At 43.6% G+C, this 20,935-nt stretch overlaps 1 protein-coding gene across 3 annotated transcripts in view; it reads right to left on the bottom strand.

The window, feature by feature from the left end:
* The window catches only part of phf21b (PHD finger protein 21B), a 168,842-nt gene that overhangs the window by 95,580 nt on the left and 52,327 nt on the right, over nucleotides 1-20,935 (bottom strand). For all 3 annotated transcript variants that reach the window (XM_063058098.1, XM_063058099.1, XM_063058100.1), the window contains one exon: nucleotides 9,474-9,731. In XM_063058098.1, the coding sequence (XP_062914168.1) occupies nucleotides 9,474-9,731 (258 nt within the window). The remainder of the gene's footprint in view (nucleotides 1-9,473; nucleotides 9,732-20,935) is intronic.

The following is a 20,935-nucleotide window of genomic DNA, read 5'->3' as shown; positions in this document are numbered from 1 at the left end:
GCTTTTTTAATTTTGTTCTCCAACTTTCAGAGTAATTCATACTACTATCCTTCAGACCAGCTTGAGCTTTCTGTTCTTACCCATCACTCATGCACTCACCCTTTCTTTCCCACTACCAAATTACTGCCCTGCTTTGTTCTCTTTAAGTGGTCCAATTTAGTCATTGCCCAAGTTGAGCTGGGTATCAACAAAACAGTTATCACTTCTTGAGCCCAATTTTCCTGTTATAATCAAGTTAAATATTCTCCTGAGTATCCATGGAAGAATTTCAGATTATTGAATGCAACTTTATATTTCCAACAGCTTAGTAGCATGAGCGGTTGTTCTGTCCTGACATAGAATTTCAGAAAGATTTATAGTATAAGTGCAGGACACTGTTTCTTCAGATTGGAAAGAACAAAATTAGGAAGCAGTACCAGAATAAGAAATCAGACATTTGAATTGTTAAGAGAAGTCTCTCACGCAGAAGACCACGTGTGATGGGGATTTTATACATTATGGTATGAGGATCTCAGTGATTAATATATACACTGCTGAAACTATTGGGTTTTCTTTGCAAATTCAAAGAATAAAACCGTATGGATATCTGAAAGTTTGGACAAAGCACTGAAATAGCCAGAATAATAATGAATAGCAGAGCAAATCCCATACACTATGGCTGACTCTTGTAGTTCTTATTTTCTTAATGAAAAAAAATCAGTGATGAAGCAAACACGAGGAAATCCGCAAATGCTGGAATTTCGAGCAACACACATCAAAGTTGCTGGTGAACGCAGCAGGCCAGGCAGCATCTCTAGGAAGAGGTACAGTCGACGTTTCGGGCCGAGACCCTTCGTCAGGACTAACTGAAGGAAGAGCTAGTAAGAGATTTGAAAGTGGGAGGGGGAGGGGGAGGGGGAGATCCAAAATGATAGAAGACAGGAGGGGGAGGGGGGAAAAAGCCCAGAGGATGGGCAAGGGGTATAGTGAGAGGGACAGAGGGAGAAAAAGGAGAGAGAGAAAAAAAGAATGTGTGTATATAAATAAATAACAGATGGGGTACGAGGGGGAGGTGGGGCTTTAGCGTAAGCTTGAGAAGTCAATGTTCATGCTATCAGGTTGGAAGCTACCCAGATGAAGTATAAGGTGTTGTTCCTCCAACCTGAGTGTGGCTTCATCTTGACAGTAGAGGAGGCAGTGGATAGACATATCAGAATGGGAATGGGACGTGGAATTAAAATGTGTGGCCACTGGGAGATCCTGCTTTCTCTGGCGGACAGAGTGTAGGTGTTCAGCGAAACGGTCTCCCAGTCTGCGTTGGGTCTCACCAGGCTGCATCGAGAGCACTGGACGCAGTATATCACCCCAGCCGACTCACAGGTGAAGTGTCATCTCACCTGGAAGGACTGACTGGGGCCCTGAATGGTAGTGAGGGAGGAAGTGTAAGGGCATGTATTGCACTTGTTCTGCTTACAAGGATAAGTGCCTGGAGGGAGATCGGTGGGGAGGGATAGGGGGGACGAATGGACAAGGGAGTCGCGTAGGAAGCGATCCCTGCGGAAAGTGGGGGGGGGAGGGGGAGAGAAAGATGTGCTTAGTGGTGGGATTCCGTTGGAGGTGGCGGAAGTTACGGAGAATTATATGTTGGACCCGGAGGCTGGTGGGGTGGTAGGTGAGGACAAGGGAAAGGGATAGTGAGGACAAGGGAAAGCAGGATCTCCCAGTGGCCACACATTTTAATTCCACGTCCCATTCCCATTCTGATATGTCTATCCACGGCCTCCTCTACTGTCAAGATGAAGCCACACTCAGGTTGGAGGAACAACACCTTATATTCCGTCTGGGTAGCCTCCAATCTGATGGCATGAATATTGACTTCTCAAACTTCCGCTAATGCCCCATCTCCCCCTCGTACCCCATCCGTTATTTATATACACATTCTTTTTTTCTCTCTCTCCTTTTTCTCCCTCTGTCCCTCTCACTATACCCCTTGCCTATCCTCTGGGCTTTCCTCCCCTCCCTCTTTTCTTTCTCCCTAGGCCTCCTGTCCCATGATCCTCTCGTATCCTTTTTGCCAATCAACTGTCCAGCTCTTGGCTCCATCCCTCCCCCTCCTGCCTTCTCCTATCAGTCTGGATCTCCCCCTTCCCCTTTCAAATCTCTTTCTATATCTTCTTTCAGTTAGTCCTGACGAAGTGTCTCGGCCTGAAACGTCGACTGTACCTCTTCCTAGAGATGCTGCCTGGACTGCTGCGTTCACCAGCAACTAGTGATGAAGCAAGTCACACTACTGGTCAAAAGTTAGACGGGATCTACTTATGTACGTATCCACATCTGGACCAAGACTGCAATGAAATCAGGAGTGAAAATATTCGTTCTACTGGGTAGAACTGCTAATGGGTTCTTTTGTCAATTCATTGATGTTGAGAATCACCCAATGAAAAGAAGTTGCCCCCTTTTCTGTGGCCATAACATAGTCTAGGAAATCCTCTGAATCCTCAGATGCCATAACCATAATAATGCTAAAGTAACAATCTGCTGAAGGAACTTTGTGGATAGAGCAGCACATTTGGAGTAGGGATGGTGTTGGGTTATTTACTGCAGCAAAGATCAGCTTGGTAGACGTCATATGAATCAGTGATGGTTAGAGCTTGGCTTCTAAGCTTGCATCAAGAGCAGAATAATAACTAACAAGGTCTTTGGAGTGTTCCTTCCAGTGAGCACTGACTGCCTCTGTGCCCCTGATGCTTTTTCTCTTGTGCTCTTTCGATCCAAAAATCCAGCATCTGTTCTTTAAACCCTGATCTTCCAGTGGAACTCCACTGCAGGTACCCTCTAAAACGGTTTCTTTTCCCTTGAGAAAAGCAGGAGATTCTAATCCAAGAATTACGTTTGTGATTAATTATATCCTTGATCTGCTGGTCATTCTATTAAATCTGTCCTAGTTCTTCTTCACAAGAGTCTCTTACAGCTATCAATAAACGTAAACTTCAAAGACATATCAATACCATAGCTAATATAGCAGATCATAGTCTAGGTATCCCGTGGCAAGTAACTTACTTCCCGAAACACCAAAGCTGTTTCTTCATATACATAGCACACATAAGAAGTCTGATGAAATACTCCCCACTTGTTGAGACAAATGCAACTCTCTCAATAAGCTTGACAACATCCAGGTCAATGAAGTCTATTTAACCAGCAACCTCACCGCCACCTTGCAGTTTAACTCTAAATTGTACCCCATTCTGATTCTTCAATATCATGCCACTCGTAGATTGTCAAGAGTCTAAGTTTGGGAATTTCCTCTGCAACAATACAGAGTACCTTCACTAAAATAACAGATTCATCACCACCATCAACATCTTTTTCTTCACTTAGAGGGTAGTAGGAGTGTGGAACGAGCTGCCAGCAGAAGTGGTGGATGTGGGTACTATTTCAACATTTAAGAGAAGCTTAAACAAATACATAGATGGAAGGGGTATGGAGGGCTATGATTCAGGTTCAGGTCAATGAGACTAGGCAGAATAATAGTTCAAAGTGGATTAGATGAGCCAAAGGGACTGTTTCTGTGCTGTAGTGCTCTATGATTCATGAGAAAGTGGAGATGGGCTAGCAGCATCCATATTCAACAAAACTGATAAAATATATCTTTTGCATCTGATCTTGGTGTTCTCTCCCTTTTCATCTTGAAATGGCCAAAGGTGCTTTCATACAATTAAAAAGTGCCTCTAAACACAAGCTACAACTGTCATTTCTTGGGAAATCACTTCCTAAGTTTTATTGTGAAAGGTAAAAACAAGCAATACATCAGGTTACTCATCTCCCTTACTCTGTTGTTTTTATGCTTTACCTTCGGAGTATTGCAATACATTTCATTATATAAGAAGCTAAAAGAAGTGACTTTTTTGTAGCAACATTTTCTCATTGGTAATACTGACTCTCTCAAATCCAAACCATTTGTCTGAACAGAGAGAGAACAGAACAAAGGATCTGTTCTGACCATGAAGGCAATCTAAAGTAATCACATTTGTCTGCCCATGCTGTGCGTTCCTCCATTTCCTGATATACAGTGGCATGCAAAAGTTTGGGCACCCTGGTCAAAATTTCTGTTACTGTGAATAGCTAAGTGAGTAAAAGATGAACTGATTTCCAAAAGGCATACTGTTAAAGATGACACATTTCTTTAATATCTTAAGAAAACTTTTTTATTTCCATCTTCTACAGTTTCAAAATAACATAAAAGGAAAAGGGCCCAAAGCAAATGTTTGGGCACCCTGCATGGCAGTACTTAGTAACACCCCCTTTGGCAAGTATCACAGCTTGTAAATGCTTTTTGTAGCCAGCTAAGATTCTTTCAATTCTTGTTTGGGGGATTTTTGCCCATTCTTCCTTGCAAAAAGCTTCTAGTTCTGTGAGATTCTTGGGCCATCTTGCATGAACTGCTCTTTTGAGATCTATCCACAGATTCTCAATGTTTAGGTCAGGGGACTGTGAGGGCCATGGCAAAACCTTCAGCTTGCACCTCTTGAGGTAGTCCATTGTGGATTTTGAGGTGTGTTTAGGTTCATTATCCTGTTGTAGAAGCCATCCTCTTTTCATCTTCAGCTTTTTTTTCCCCCATAGACAGTGTGATGTTTGCTTCCAGAATTTGCTGGTACTTAATTGAATTCATTCTTCCCTCTACCAGTAAATGTTCCCCGTGCCACTGGCTGCAACACAAGCCCAAACCATGATCGGTCCACACCCGTGCTTAACAGTTGGAGAGGGGTTTTTTCCCATGAAATTTTGCACCTCTTTCTCTCAAAACATACCTTTTCTCATTGCGGCCAAAAAGTTCTATTTTAACTTATCAGTCCACAGGACTTGTTTCCAAAATGCATCAGCCTTGTTTAGATGTTCCTTTGAACCTTTTGAATACTTCTTCTAATATCCCTCTTGAACTTCCCACCCCTTACCTTAAAGCCATGTCCTCTTGTATTAAGCAGTGGTGCCCTGGGGAAGAGGCGCTGGCTGTCCACTTTATCTATTCCTCTTAATATCTTGTATACCTCTATCATGTCTCCTCTCATCCTCCTTCTCTCCAAAGAGTAAAGCCCTAGCTCCCTTAATTTCTGATCATAACGCATACTCTCTAAACCAGGCAGCATCTTAGTAAATTTCCTCTGTACCTTTTCCAATGCTTCCACATCCTTCCTACAGTGAGGTGACCAGAACTGGACAGAGTACTCCAAGTGTGGCCTAACCAGAGTTTTATAGAGCTGTATCATTACATCGTGACTCTTAAACTCTATCCCTCGACTTAAAGCTAACACCCCATAAGCTTTCTTAACTACCCTATCCACCTGTGAGGCAACTTTCAGGGATCTGTGGACATGTACCCCCAGATCCCTCTGCTCCTCCACACCACCGTATCCTGCCATTTACTTTGTACTCTGTCTTGGAGTTTGTCCTTCCAACCTCGCACTTGTCTGGGTTGAACTCCATCTGCCACTTCTCAGCCCACTTCTGCATCCTATCAATGTTTCTCTGCAATCTTCGACAATCCTCTACACTGTCTACACCACCAACCTTTGTGTCGTCTGAAAATTTGCCAATCCACCCTTCTACCCCCACATCCAGGACATTAATAAAAATCACGAAAAGTAGAGGTCCCAGAACCGATGCTTGTGGGACACCACTAGTCACAACCCTCCAATCTGAATGTACTCCCTCCACTACGACCCTCTGCTTTCTGCAGGCAAGCCAATTCTGAATCCACCTGGCCAAACTTCCCTGGATCCCATGCCTTCTGACTTTCTGGAATCTTGTCAAATGCCTTTCTTAAAATCTATGTAGATCACATCCACTACACTACCCTCATCTATATGCCTGGTCACCTCCTCAAAGAACTCTATCAGGCTTGTTAGACACGATCTGCCCTTCACAAAGCCATGCTGACTGTCCCTGATCAGACCAGGATTCTCTAAATGCCCTGAGATCCTATCTCTAAGAATCTTTTCCAACAGCTTTCCCACCACAGACGTAAGGCTCATTGGTCTATAATTACCCGGACTATCCCTACTACCTATTCTGAACAAGGGGACAACATTCGCCTCCCTCCCATCCTCCAGTTCCATTCCCGCGGACAACGAGGACATAAAGATCCTAGCCAGAGGCTCAGCAATCTTCTCCCTCGCCTCGTGGAGCAGCCTGGGGAATATACCGTCAGGCCCCGAGGACTTATCCGTCCTAATGTATTTTAACAACTCCAACACCTCCTCTCCCTTAATATCAACATGCTCCAGAACATCAACCTCACTCATATTGTCCTGACCATCAAGTTCCCTCTCATTGGTGAATACCGAAGAGAAGTATTGAGGACCTCACACTTCCATAGCCTCCAGGCACATATTCCCACCTTTATCTCTGAAGGCACCTCACCATGGCCATGGCCTCACAGTCCCCTGACCTAAACATCATCGAGAATCTATGGATAGACCTCAAAGGAGCAGTGCATGCAAGACAGCCCAAGAATCTCACAGAACTAGAAGCCTTTTGCAAGGAAGAATGGGTGAAAATCCCCCAAACAAGAATTGAAAGACTCTTAGCTGGCTACAAAAAGCATTTACAAGCTGTGATACTTGCCAAAGAGGGTGTTACTAAGTACTGCGATGCAGGGTACCCAAACTTTTGCTTCGGGCCCTTTTCCTTTTTTATTTTGAACTGTAAAAGTTGGAAATAAAAGTTTTCTTGCTTAAAATATTAAAGAAATGTGTCACCTTTAACTTTATGCCTTTTGGAAATCAGGTCATCTTTTACTCGCTTAGCTATTCACAGTAACAGAAATTTTGACCCGGGTGCCCAAACTTTTGTATGCCACTGCACATGCATCAATTTAAATGCATCTTTAACATTGCTGTTGTATCTGATGGTACCACCAGCCAGGCACCTAACCATTCTCCATGTTTAAAAAAAAAACAAGCCCAGTACACAGTGGAGGTGAGAAATCGTTTTGGCCCACTGGAAAGGCGGGAGGAAGAGACTACCACCAACCGCTATCAACGGCTCACAGAAGCACACACAGATGCAACAAAGAGTTTGCCTACTGTGAAGCGAATCAAGAAGAGTCGGATCTCGAAACATCCTCACGTCGTCGCAGCAAGAAGTGTGGTCGACGCTTGTCATGCCAAACTTAGAAGGAGCAAAACAGAAGAGCTAAGAGACAAGTTCAAGACAGCAAAGAAGAATCTCTTTGCCACCTACGACCAACTGAAGGAAGAGGAACTAGCAGAGAGGATTAGAGAGATAGAAGCTGCTAATGAAGACATGCAGCATGGAGAAGCATGGTGCCTAGTCAATGAGATCAGTAGACAGAAGACGTTCCCATTAGGTCAAGTAAGTGGTAAAACAGCAGAGGACTGTGTCCTGACACAGTTTACCCACTTTAAGAACCTGCTGGGAAGCCCTCCAATGATCACAGAAGAAGAGGAGGACATACCCACGATACTAACGCAAGTCGACATCAATGACGGCCTATTCACCATTGAGAAACTGAAGGCGGCCAAATATGCACTTAAACAGGGTAGGAGCACCGGACCAGATGGGATACCACCAGATGTCCTGAAGAACTGCGACCTGGACGACACCTTGCTGGACATATGTAATACGGCATTGATGAAAGGCGACAAACCAGAACAGTGGTCACTCTCAAACATTATCCCAGTCCCCAAGTCTGGATCCCTCACAAAAACAGATAACTACCGCAGTATCAGCTTGACCTGCATCTTATCAAAGTTATACAATCGGATGATCTTGAACAGGATTCGCACCACCATTGACAATAAGCTAAGATTCAATCAGAATGGTTTTACGCAGAAGCGCAGAATAGTAATGCAAATACTTGCTCTCCGCAGGATCATCGAGGAAGTCACAAAGAACAACCTACCAGCCGTGCTTACTTACATCAATTTTCGCAAAGCTTTTGACTCCATTCACCGAGGTAAAATGCTGAAGATCCTGAAAGCTTATGGAGTGCCAGACCATCTACTGAGAGCAATAGAGTCCAGCTATACCAAAACCATGGCGAAAGTTGTATCACCAGATGGAGAAACAGCAGTGTTCGAGTTCCGAGCTGGTATGCTGCAAGGAGATACTCTGGCACCCTACATCTTTATAATCATCCTTGATTACGCTCTGCCATCAAGCTACCACAGATCATGACAAGCTTGGTTTTACCATAAAACCAGGGCGAACCAAAAGGGTCAGACCAGTTACACTCACAGATCTCGATTTTGCAGATGACATACTCCTGCTCTCTGACCAGATGGAGGAAGCATAGCAGCTATTGACAAAAGTGGAAATTTAATGCAATAAAGTTGGACTTCACCTAAATGCTAAAAAGATAGAGTACATGGCATTTAACTGTGATGAAGGTACTCTCAAGACCGTACAGAATGATACCATTAAGAAAATCTTTGACTACAAGTACCTCGGGTCAAGAATGATGAGTTCGGAGAAGGACAAAGATACGGAAGGCACTGGCGTGGAGGGCTATGAACGACACGAAGGAAATCTGCAAGTCGAACCTGACCAGAGGGCTTAAAAAAAAAAGAGGATTTTCATAGCAGTCATAGAGTCCATTCTCACGTACGGATGCGAGACGTGGGCACTCACCAAGACAATGCAAAAGTCTCTAGATGGTTGCTATACACGAATGCTCCAGATGGCTCTTGATGTGAGTTGGCAACAGCTCATGATGAACATTGAGCTCTATAACAACCTACCGATGCTCTTCACTAAAATCGAGGCAAGAAGACTGCAACTAGCGGGGCACTGTCTACGCCACCCCGAGCTACCTGCCAGCCTAGTCATCATATGGGAGCCCAAGCACGGGAGGATGAACCCTGGGCGCCCTCCCAAGACTATGGTCAACATGCTCCTAGAAGACACCGGTGCGGCTAATGTAGATGAACTGAACACACTGATGAGGGAGAGGGAGAAGTGGAGAGTCCGTCATTGTGCCCAACGCCGGCCCCCTAGGCCTGAGTCGACATGGTAGTAGTAGCAGTGCCTCATTTTACTTATCTTTGATACAAAGTCAAAATATAATCTATAGATTTCATGTTTTAAAAGTAAATAGGGTACAAACAAGGTTTGAAAATGAAATAAAATAGTTGTTTCAGAAGTTTTTTTTTAAACTTCCAACACCACGTCAAGAGTATTAAATGGAACATAATACAACACACCAGTTTCTCATGCATGACATGATACTTAGGAAAAGTAACCCTTCTGAAAAGTGTAATGCAGAAACTTTCACAATACAGAGCATATCAAATTAAGGTTTTTAAATTAAGAATCTATTATGTTATCTTAAACTATCTTTATAAGAATTATATTTTCTCAGTGAATGAATTTTGATACTTTAAATCATCACTCCACAACCAATCTAGATATCTTACACCATTTCTGCACAAGTATTTTAACATTTTTTTGTTTAGTGTATTTAAAGCATCTACCTGTGAGTTTGATGTCTCTGGAACCCGCCTTCCAGTGGAATTCAAATTGCTCCCTGTCAGTTTACTAGTTGTCTGGAGGTTGATAGGGGCCATCTGTGGAGGATCTGTACTAGCTGTCTTCTGTCCGTTAATGTGTGCAGTAACCATGGTGATGGGATTCTTAGATGGCACCACTGATATTGCAATGCTCTGGTTAGGTGCCTTGATGAGTGAAATAGGTTTGGTGCTCCCAACAGGACAACTTCTCACTGCAAGCTTCTGAAAGAGAATAAAGGAAGTTTCATTTTTTGCATGTTTAAATGTGTACATACAGCCGATGAAAATTTAGTGAACACATTTACATTAACTTGCATTAATTTTATCTTCTGGATTTATCATGGCCAAATAAAAGGAACAATCGAGTTTTTGTAAAGACCTATTGATTTAATTTGATCCAATCTTAATTAAGACAGTACAGTTAACTTAATGTTACAAAAATAAAGGGACACATTTAGAGTCCAGTCAATCTTCACTCAGCTATATTGGGATAAAAAAAAATTTAAAAAACAGTGCTTGAAGTTAATAGACTCCTAAATTATACTTGGGTAGTACACTGACTTGATCCCAACCTCCAGTGATATTAATGTAGGGTTTGTATGTCTCCCCTGCACTCACAAGATTCATCCTGATACTCTGGCTTCTTTTCATAGTACCCCCAAAAATAAGCTGATAAATGAAATATCTAGTTAAACTGTTCATACTGGATGATCAAAATCAAGAGGTTCTGTGCAGTCTTAAATTTTCAATTGAGGCTGCCTTTCAGAAGAGAGCCCAAAACAAAAATACCTTATACTTTATGGGAATAAATGCTGCAAGAGATCATTCCAACATGGTTTCACTGTAATTTTAAGACTGGGTCTCTTGACCAATGAGACTGAAAGAGTACAGAGAAAATTTACAAGGATGTTGTTGGGACTTGAGGACCTGATTATAGGGAAAAGTTGAATAGGTTAGGACTTTTTCTTCTACAGCATAGGAGAATGAGAGGAAATTTGATAGAAATATACAAAATTTTGAGTGCTATAGACAGGGGAAATGCAAGCAGACATTTTCCACAGAGGAAAATACACAAAATGCTGGAGGACCTCAGCAGGTCGGCAGCATTTATGGAAATGAATAAACAGTCAACATTTTGGGCAGAGACCATTCCTTAGGACTCGAAAGGAAGGAGGAAGATGCCAGATTAAAAAGGTGGGGAAAGGGGCAGGAGGAGGATAGCTAGAAGGTGATAGGTGAAGCCAGGTGGGTAGGAAAAGAGCTGGAGAGGAAGAAATCTCTTGGGAGAGGAAGGTGGACCATAGGAGAAAAGGTAAGAGGAGACCCAGAGGGAGGAGATAGGCAAGTGAGAGAGGTAAGAGGCCAGGGTGGGAAACAGAAGAAAAGGGAAAGAGCAGGAATTTTTTTTTAAACCAGAAGGAGAAATCCATATTCATGCCATCAGGTTGGAGGCTACCCAGACAGAATATAAGGTGTTGCTCATCCACCCTGAGAATGGCCTCATTGTGGCACAACAGAAGGCTATGGACCGACATGTCAGAATAGGAATGGGAATTAGAATGGGAATGAAAATGCTTGGCCTCTGGGAAGTTCTGCTTTTGGTGGATGGAACAGAGGTACTCAACGAATCGGTACCCCAATTTACAACAGGTGTCACCAACGTAGAGGAGGCTGCATCAGCAGCACCAGGCACAATGGACAACTCAGCAGATTCACAGGTAAAGTGGTGCCTCACCTAGAAGGGCTGCTTGGGGCCCTGAATGGAGGTGAATGGGCAGGTGCAGCACTTAGGTCGCTTGCAGGGACCTGTTTCTATGATGTACTGCTCTACAACACTATGGCTACCAGAGGGAATGGCCTTGCTAAACAAACACTTTAAACCACGCCTCAGTTTTCTAAATAAAAAATATAAACTATTAAGGTAGCTTACTTAGTTTCATAATTTAAAAATGGAAAAGTAAGCATTACGATACAGCTTCAAACATGCTTTGTTATTTAATATGTCTACTCCTTTAATTTGTGAGCTTTCCTTTCTCTATTCCGTTAGTACACAGGGTTCTTCTATACACAACGTGAGTTGCAACCCAAAGAAACCTCGAGTTATACAAAGTCACGTTAATAAGAACAATCATTTTAAGAGGGGAGAAAAAGAGCATAAGAGCAAGAGAATTTCAGACTTGCAATCAATTCGCAAAGTGAAAGGTAAGGTCCAAGGGACAAAGGAAATGTCTTCGTTTTAAAGAAAGAGGCTTCCCTTCCTCCACCATCAACTCTGCTCTCTCCCATTTCACACACATCTGCTCTCGCCCCATCCTCCCACCCCACTAGGGATAGGGATCCCCTTGCCCTCACTTACCACCCCACCAGCGTCCAGGTCCAACATATAATTCTCCATAACTTCTGCCACCTCCAACGGGATCCCACCACCAAGCACATCTTTCCCTCCCCCCACTTTCTGCTTTCCGCAGGGATCGCTCCCTACGCGACTCCCTTGTCCATTCGTTCCCCCCATCCCTTCCCACCAATTTCCCTCCCAGAACTTATCCTTGTAAGCGGAACAAGTGTTACACATGCCCTTATACTTCCTCCCTCACCACCATTCAGGGCCCCAGACAGTCCTTCCAGGTGAGGCGACACTTCAACTGTGAGTCGGCTGGTGTGATACACTACGTCCGGTTGTAAACTTAAATTTTGCCGGATCAAATAATCACACCACACACAAATCTTTACTTTAACTTTTTCACTAGTTTATTGTTCGAGCTCAGCCGGCGAGAAAACTCGAGGTTGAACATCAGAAAGACAGAGTTTCTACCTGTCTCTCTGGTGGCTCAAACAAGCTTCTGATTTAACAAGATGGAATGCTACAATTTATAGGACTAACAGACAAAGAAAACTTAGTTACCATGATATTCCCGCCAAGTCAGTTAGAGCAAACTTAATTAATTAGATAAGAAAGTGCACTAAATCACAGGTTTTAATTACAGACAAATTCTTGCCTCATCAGTAAAACTTGAATAGACAAAGGTGGCAACATAGATCAATATGTGAACTCATAAGACATGATGTATGCAGCATGTGTGAATACAGCCCACAGATCGTTCTCAAAGGGACAGCTGTGAGTTGTTTAAAAAAAAAACACTGAAGGCAGTTTGTTTTCAGTCAAGGACAGTCTCTCCAACTTTTCACAGAACACAGCATACACAAGCTGGCACCTAATTTTAACCCACTATTTACCAGAATCAGAAAATCATTTCTTACTTCCCCAACACACTTAAACTTCATCACGATGCTCCCGGTGCGGCCTTCTATATAATGGTGAAACCCAACGCAGACTGGGAGACCACTTCGCTGAACACCTACACTCTGTCCGCCAGAGTAAGCAGGATCTCCCAGTGGCCACACATTTTAATTCGAAATCCCATTCCGATATGTCCATCCATGGCCTCCTGCTCTCTGGGTAGCCTCCAACCTGATGGCATGAACATTGACTTCTCTAACTTCCGTTAATGCCCCTCCTCCCCTTCTTACCCTTATTTATTATTATTTTTCCCCTTTCTTTCTCTTTTTTCTCCCTGTCCCTCTCACTATGTCTTCCTCTGAGGCTCCCCTCTTCCTTTCTTTCTCCCTAGGCCTCCCATCCCATGATCCTCTCCCTTCTCCAGCCTTATATCCCTTTTGCCAATCAACTTTCCAGCCCTTAGCTCCATCACTCCCCATCCTGTCTTCTATCATTTCAGATCTCCCCCTCCCATTTTCAAATCTCTATCTCTTCTTTCAGTTAGTCCTGACGAAGGGTCTCAGCCCAAAACGTTGACTGTACCTCTTCCTATAGATGCTGCCTGGCCTGCTGCATTCCATCAGCATTTTGTGTGTTCCAAGGGATTCTACCTCTGTTGTGTCTGGGAGGAGGTGGGGTGAGAGAAGAAGTGCAGAAATGCAAAATATGCAAGTGAGAGATCCAACAACCACCGCCGAGGGAAAGCGAAGTTTCCTGCAAATGATTTCAGATGTCCTGGATGGCAATAACATCTTCATAACAGATGCAGCGGACAAGGAGAAACTGTGTCACCAGATTGGTGTCCTTACAAGACAGAGGGTGGAAGTGGTCTACCATAGTTAAGTTATGGGTAAGCTGAGTTTATAGTAGATGTCATAAGATAGCCTGTGCCTTGAGAAGACAAAGAGATCAAGGAAGGGGAGAGGGGTGGCAGAAACAGCTCAAGTGAACTTGACGGTGGGGTGGAAGGTATGCAGAGATGCTGCTTGTCCCACTGAATCCCTCCAGCAGTTTTTTTTTGCTCTGGGAATAAAAGCTGCTTTTGGAACCGTAGGGTGTCACAGTAGTGTAGCAGTTAGTGCAATGCCATTGCAGCTCAGGGCATCTGCATTCAGAGTTCAATCATGGCATCCTCTGGTCCTCTGTAAGGAGTCTCTGTATGTCCTCCCTGAGGAATGTGTGGGTTTTTCCCAAGTGCTCCAGCTTCCTCCCACAGTCCAAAGACATACTAGGTAAATTATTTGGTCATTGTAAATTGCCCTGTGATTAGGTTAGGGTTAAATCATTGATGTCGGGGGTTGCTGGATAGCATGGTTCAAAGGGCCGATTCCGCATTATATCTCTAAATAAAATTAATGAATTAAATAAAATCTGGTTGAAATACTTATGCTTACAGCTGATCTGCATTCAGCTACAATCATAAATATTCCGTAAAACTAAGAAATAGGAGCAGAATTTGGCTATTCAGATCATTAAGTCTGCTCCATCAGTCAATAATGGCTGATTTACATTCACTTTCAACCCCATTCTCCTGCCTTCTCTCCATAACTTCTGACATAGTCACTAATCAAGAACCTATCAACCTCTGCTTTAAATACACTCAATGGCTTGTCCTCCACAGAAAACCATGGCAATAAACATCAGATTCACCACCCTCCAGATAAAGAAATTCATTTTCATCTCTATTCTGAGAAAAGAGATCCTTCTATTCTGAGGCTATGCCCTATGGTTCTGAATTCCTCCACTACCGGAAACTTCCTCTCCGGTCTATCTAGGTCTTTCAAAATTCAGGCAGTTTCAATGAAATCCAACCCCCCGCCCCCCCCCCCCACCATCAATTCTTCTAAGCTCTAGCAAGTACAGGTGACAAACCAGCAAAGGCTTACATTAACCCTTTCATTCCCAAGATCATTCTGGTAAATCTCCTCAAGAACCACTCCAATGCAACACATCCTTTCTTGAAGCCCAAAGCTGCTCATAATACTATAAATGCAGTCTGACCAACGCCTTACAAAGCCTCAGCATTACATGCTTGTTTTTATATTCTAGTCCTCTGGAAATGAATGCTAACATTGCATGTACTTTCTTTACTACCAAATGTTGTGTGAAATCAGTTTCATGGGTGACGAATGAGAGGTTATGGGTTTAGTGAATGGAGAGAGGAAACATTCACTATTGGTAAGTAAGTTATCCATTTATTTACAGGACATGACAAACACTAAACATATCATAAACTGTTCAAGTTACATTCAGTTACAAATACATATCTAGAGTGTGCACCCAGGCCCTTTCTTATTGCAGCACACTACCATTGTTTCCATAGCATCATCCGCAAATTGGTCCACAATGACCCAGAGAGCAAAAAAAGGCTAGATGCTTTCAGCACACTAGATTTATACTCTACCTGTGTCGAGACGTCATCAGCCAGCACAGACGCTAAGCGGCAGCCAGTGGGAATGTTGCAATGCTCCTTAAACTGGCCAATCCCTGGATAGCATGGAGGAGTGGCTTTTCAGGAACAGGTAAGATGGATACTTTCTATAACACCGATTCTGCAAGCAAGTTAACCTACAGGGAAGTCAGCACTAAGGCTCCCAAGTCCTCTGACATCTCCGAGTTCTTAATTTTCTCCCCATTTAGAAACCAATCTACGCCTTTATTCCTTTGAACAAAGTGCAGGACCATACACTTCTCCACAAGGTATTTCATCTGCTACTTCTTTGCCCATTCTCCTAATCTGTCAAAATGCTTCTGCAGATTCCCTGCTTCCTCAACATTACCTGCCTCTCCCACCCAAACCTGGTCACAATGCCATCACTTCCATCATCCAGATCATTGACATATAATGTGAAAAGAAGTAGGTCCCATCACCAACCTCTGAGGCACACCAATATTTACCAGCAGCCAACCAGAAAAGGCCTCCTTTATTCCCACTTTTGGAATTCTGTCAATCATCCAATCTTCTATCCATACTGGTATATTATAGGGAAAAAATTGTAATATATAATCTGGTCTGTGCCTAATATGATTTGCATTAGTTTTTAAAAATTTGTGCTCTACAATATTCTAATCCCTTTGCTTTTCTATCATTACTCTTTCCTCACCGATCAAAGCAAACATTTGAAAAAATACTTTTTGCAAGTAAAACACCTTTGCTATTAGGACAGGCTGTTATTTCCAATCTACACCAATCCATAATATGCAGAACCTTCCAATTGTTCCAGTAAAGGAAACTATAGTCGTCATATCTAGTTTACAAATGAAATCCACGGGAGCTGAAATTTACTATGAAACTCTGGTATTCTGGAGAAAATTAGCAGATAGAGGTCAACGCGAGGAATGTGGCATTCAGGAAAAAAATAGGTACTCCATTTTTGTACTGAGGTTTGGGTGAATTGGGAATTCTAGAAAAAATTGATCAGCTCATGCCAGTAAAATGGCATTGTAGGTTATCTTTTTGAAATTAAAAGATACTTAAATGGAAAAGATAAGTGAAAAAATAAGAGTATTGGCTCAAGGAACCAACTTTTTTTAAAAAAATGACTGGGTTTTTAAATCTTACTTGAAATTAAAATATCAATACATAAAATAGACAGATTCCATGGAGGTGAAAACACAGTATTCAATGTAGAAACATACACATGCTGGAATGGAGAAATAGGTTTTTTTTTGGCGTACGCGTCTGCGTGCGTGCGTCCGTGCATGTGCAATGTTGGCAGGATGAAGTCTTTTTTATGCTTTTTACAAGGCGCGGAGCGAGACAGAGAGCGTGAGAGAGCGAGAGACTGACTGACTGACTGTGTGGAGTGCCACTCCTCACACAGACATTTCGTAGTATTTTTCCCTTTATTTTACGAGGTCGAGTTGCGATCTCGACACTCAACCCGGCAAGGATGGAAAGCGTACTCAAGAGCGGATCCGACTGGGTTCGAACCCAGGAACCTTTGTTCCAGAGTCCAGCACTGATGTCATTGCACCACTAGCTGGCCCGAGAAATAGGTATGTTAAATGGTCATCGTCTCTAAAATTATTTTCATTCATTTTTGAACAGTATATCACTAGTAAATTGCTTTTGCTGAAACTGTTCTCACATGAAATTCACTGTGACAATGCCTGGGATAGGAATAAATCTCAACTCTCATATGACGCTGATTAATGTGTACTTAGCTTCATGTAAGAGTTCTATAGTTTTCTTCCTTATGAGACCATTCTGCAAACAGATTAGAGTTTTATAATCGCATTAAAATTTTGTATAATTCACTTTAGAAACATAGAAACATAGAAACCCTACAGGATAATACAGGCCCTTCAGCCCACAGAGTTGTGCCGAACACGTCCCTACCTTAGAAATTACTAGGCTTACCTATAGCCCTTTATTTTACTAAACTCCATGTACCTATCTAAATATCTCTTAAGAGACCCCACCACCGTTGCCGGCAATCCACTCCACGCAGAGACCACTCTCTGAGTAAAAAAAAACTCTTACCCCTGACATCTCCTCTGTACCTACTCCCCAGCACCTTAAAACCTGTGTCCTCTTGTGGCAACCATTTCAGCCCTGGGAAAAAGCCTCTGACTATCCACACAATCAATGCCTCTCATCATCTTATACACCTCTATCAGGTCACCTCTCATCCTCTGTCGCTCCAAGGAGAAAAGGCCGAGTTCACTCAACCTATTCTCATAAGGCAAGCTCCCTAATCCAGGCAACATCCTTGTAAATCTCTGCACCCTTTCTATGGCTTGCACATCCTTCCTGTAGTGAGGCGACCAGAACTGGGCACAGTACTCCAACTGTGGTCTGACCAGGGTCCTACGTAGCTGCAACATTACCTATCGGCTCCTAAATTCAATTCCACGATTGATGAAGGCCAATACACCGTACGCCTTCTTAACCACAGAGTCAACCTGCGCAGCTGCTTTGAGCATCCTATGGACTCGGACCCCAAGATCCCTCTGATTCTCCACGCTGCCAAGAGTCTTACCATTAATACTATATTCTGCCATCATATTTGACCTACCAAAATGAACCACTTCACACTTATCTGGGTTCAACTCCATCTGTCACTTCTCAGCCCAGTTTTGCATCCTATCAATGTCCTACTGTAACCTCTGACAGCCCTCCACACTATCCACAACACCTCCAACCTGTGTGTCACCAGCAAACTTACTAACCCATCCCTCCACTTCCTCATCCAGGTCATTTATAAAAGTCACGAAGAGTAAGGGTCCCAGAACAGATCCCTGAGGCACACCACTGGTCACTGACCTCCATGCAGTATATGACCCGTCTACTTCCACTCTTTGCCTTCTGTGGGCAAGTCCGTTCTGGATCCACAAAGCAATTTCCTCTTGGATCCCATGACTCCTTAATTTCTCAATAAGTCTGCATGAGGTACCTTATCAAGTGCCTTGCTGAAATCCATATACACGACATCGACTGCTCTTCCTTCATCAATGTGTTTAGTCACATGCTCAAAAAAATTCAATCAGGCTCATAAGGCATTGACAAAGCCATGCTAACTTCTCCTAATCACATCTTACCTCTCCAAATGTTCATAAATCCTGCTTCTCAGGATCTTCTCCAACAACTTACCAACCACTGAGGTAAGGCTCACTGGTCCATAATTTTCTGGGCTATCTCTACTCCCTTTCTTGAATAAAGGAACAACATCAGCAACCCTCCAATCCTCTGGAACCTCTCCCGACCCTATTGATGATACAAAGATCATTGCCAGAGGTTCAGAAATCTCCTCCCTCACCTCCCACAGTAGCCTGGGGTAATTCTCATCCGGTCCTGGCATCTTATCCAACTTGATGCTTTCGAAAAGCTCCAGCACATCCTCTTTCTTAATATCTACATGCTCAAGCTTTTCAGTCTGCTGCAAGTCATCACTACAATCACCAAGATCCTTTTCCATAGCGAATACTGAAGTATTAAGTACCTCTGATATTTCCTCCGGTTCCACACATACTTTCCCACAGTCACACTTGATAGGTCCTATTCTTTCATGTCTTATCCTCTTGCTCTTCATATACTTGTAGAGTGCCTTTGGGGTTTTCCTTAATACTGCCCGCCAAGGCCTTCTCATGGCCCCCTCTGGCTCTAATTTTCTTCTTAAGCTCCTTCCTGTTAGCCTTATAATCTTTTAGATCTCTAACATTACCTAGCTCTCTGAACCTTTTGTAAGCTTTGCTTTTCTTCTTGACTAGATTTATTACAGCCTTTGTACACCACGGTTCCCGTACCCTACCAGAACTTCCCTGTCTCATTGGAATATACCTATGCAGAACTCCACACAAATATCCCCTGAATATTTGCCACATTTCTTCCGTACTTTTCCCTGAGAACATCTGTTTCCAATTTAAGCCTCCAATTTCCTGCCTGATAGCCTCATAGTTACCCTTACTCCAACTAAATGCTTTTCTAACTTGTCTGTTCCTATCTCTCTCCAATGCTATTGTAAAGGAGATAGAATTATGATCACTATCTCCAAAATGCTCTCCCACTGAGAGATCTGACACCTGACCAGGTTCATTTCCCAATACCAAGTCAAGTACAGCCTCTCCTCTTGTAGGGTTATCCACATATTGTGTCAAGAAACCTTCCTGAACACACCTAACAAACTCCACCCCATCTAAACCCCTTGCCCTAGGGAGACGCCAAGCGATGTTTGGGAAATTAAAATCTCCCATCATGACAACTATTATTATTACTACACCTTTCCAGGATCTGTTTCCTGACCTGCTCCTCGATATCCCTGTTACTATTGGGCGGCCTATAAAAAACACCAAGTTATTGACCCCTTCTTGTTCCTAACCTCCACCCACAGAGACTCCGTAGACAATCTCTCCATGGCGTCCACCTTTTCTGCAGCCATGACACTATCTCTGATCAACAGTGCCACGCCCCCAACTCTTTTGCCTCCCCCCCGTCCTTTCTGAAACATCTAAAACCCAGCACCTGAAGTAACCATTCCTATCCCTGAGCCATCCAAGTCTCTGTAATGGCCACCACATCACATCTCCAAGTACTGATCCATGCTCTAAGCTCATCCGCTTTGTTCACAACACTCCTTGCGTTAAAATACACACATCTCAAACCTTTGGTCTGAGCACTTCCCTTCTCTATCAGCTGCCTATCCTCCCTCTCACACTGTCTACAAGCTTTCTCTATTTGTAAGCCAACCTCCTCTTCCCCATTCTCTTCAGTTTGGTTCCCAACCCACAACAATTCTAGATTAAACTCTCCCCAGTAGCCTTTGCAAACCTCCCCACCAGGATATTGGTCCCCCTGAGATTCAAGTGCAACACATCCTTTTTGACAGGTCACATCTGCCCCAAAAGAGGTCCCAATGATCCAGAAATCTGAATCCCTGCCCCCTGCTCCAATCCCTCAGCCACGTATTTATCCTCCACCTCATTCTATTCCTCTACTCACTGTCGCATGGCACAGGCAGTAATCCTGAGACTATAACCTTTGGGGTCCTGTTTTTCAACTTCCTTCCTAACTCCCTGTAGTCTTTTTTCAGGACCTCTTCCCTTTTCCTACCTATGTAATTGGTACCAATATGTACCATGACCTCTAGCTGTTCTCCCTCCCACTGCAGGATATCTTGGACGCGATCTGAAACATCCCGGACCCTGGCACCTGGGAGGCAAACTACCATCTGAGTTTCTTTCCTGCGTCCACAGAATCGCCTGTCTGCCCCCCTAACTATAGAGTCCCCTATCACTGCTGCCATCTTCTTCCTTTCCCTACCCTTCTGAGCCACAGGGCCAGACTCTGTGCCAGAGGCACGGCCACTGTCGCTTCCCCCAGGTAGGCTGTTTCCCCCTCCCCCCAAACAGTACTCAAACAGGAGTACTTGCTGTCAAGGGGTACAGCCACAGGGGTACTCTCTAGTACCCGTCTCTTCCGCTTCCCCCTCCTAACTGTGACGCACTTGTCTATCTCCCGTGGCCCTGGTGAGACTACCTGCCTATAACTCCTTTCTATCACCTCCTCGCTTTCCCTGACCAAGCAAAGGTCATCGAGCTGCATCTCCAGTTCCCTAACTCTGTCCCTTAGGAGCTGCAGCTCGACACACCAGGTGCAGATAAGGCCGTCCGGGAGGCTGGGAGCCTCCAGGACTTAACACATCTGACA

The sequence above is a fragment of the Mobula hypostoma genome, chromosome 9 (assembly GCF_963921235.1).
Source record: "Mobula hypostoma chromosome 9, sMobHyp1.1, whole genome shotgun sequence".
Taxonomy (NCBI): domain Eukaryota; kingdom Metazoa; phylum Chordata; class Chondrichthyes; order Myliobatiformes; family Myliobatidae; genus Mobula; species Mobula hypostoma.
This window is presented reverse-complemented; position numbering and strand designations above follow the sequence as displayed.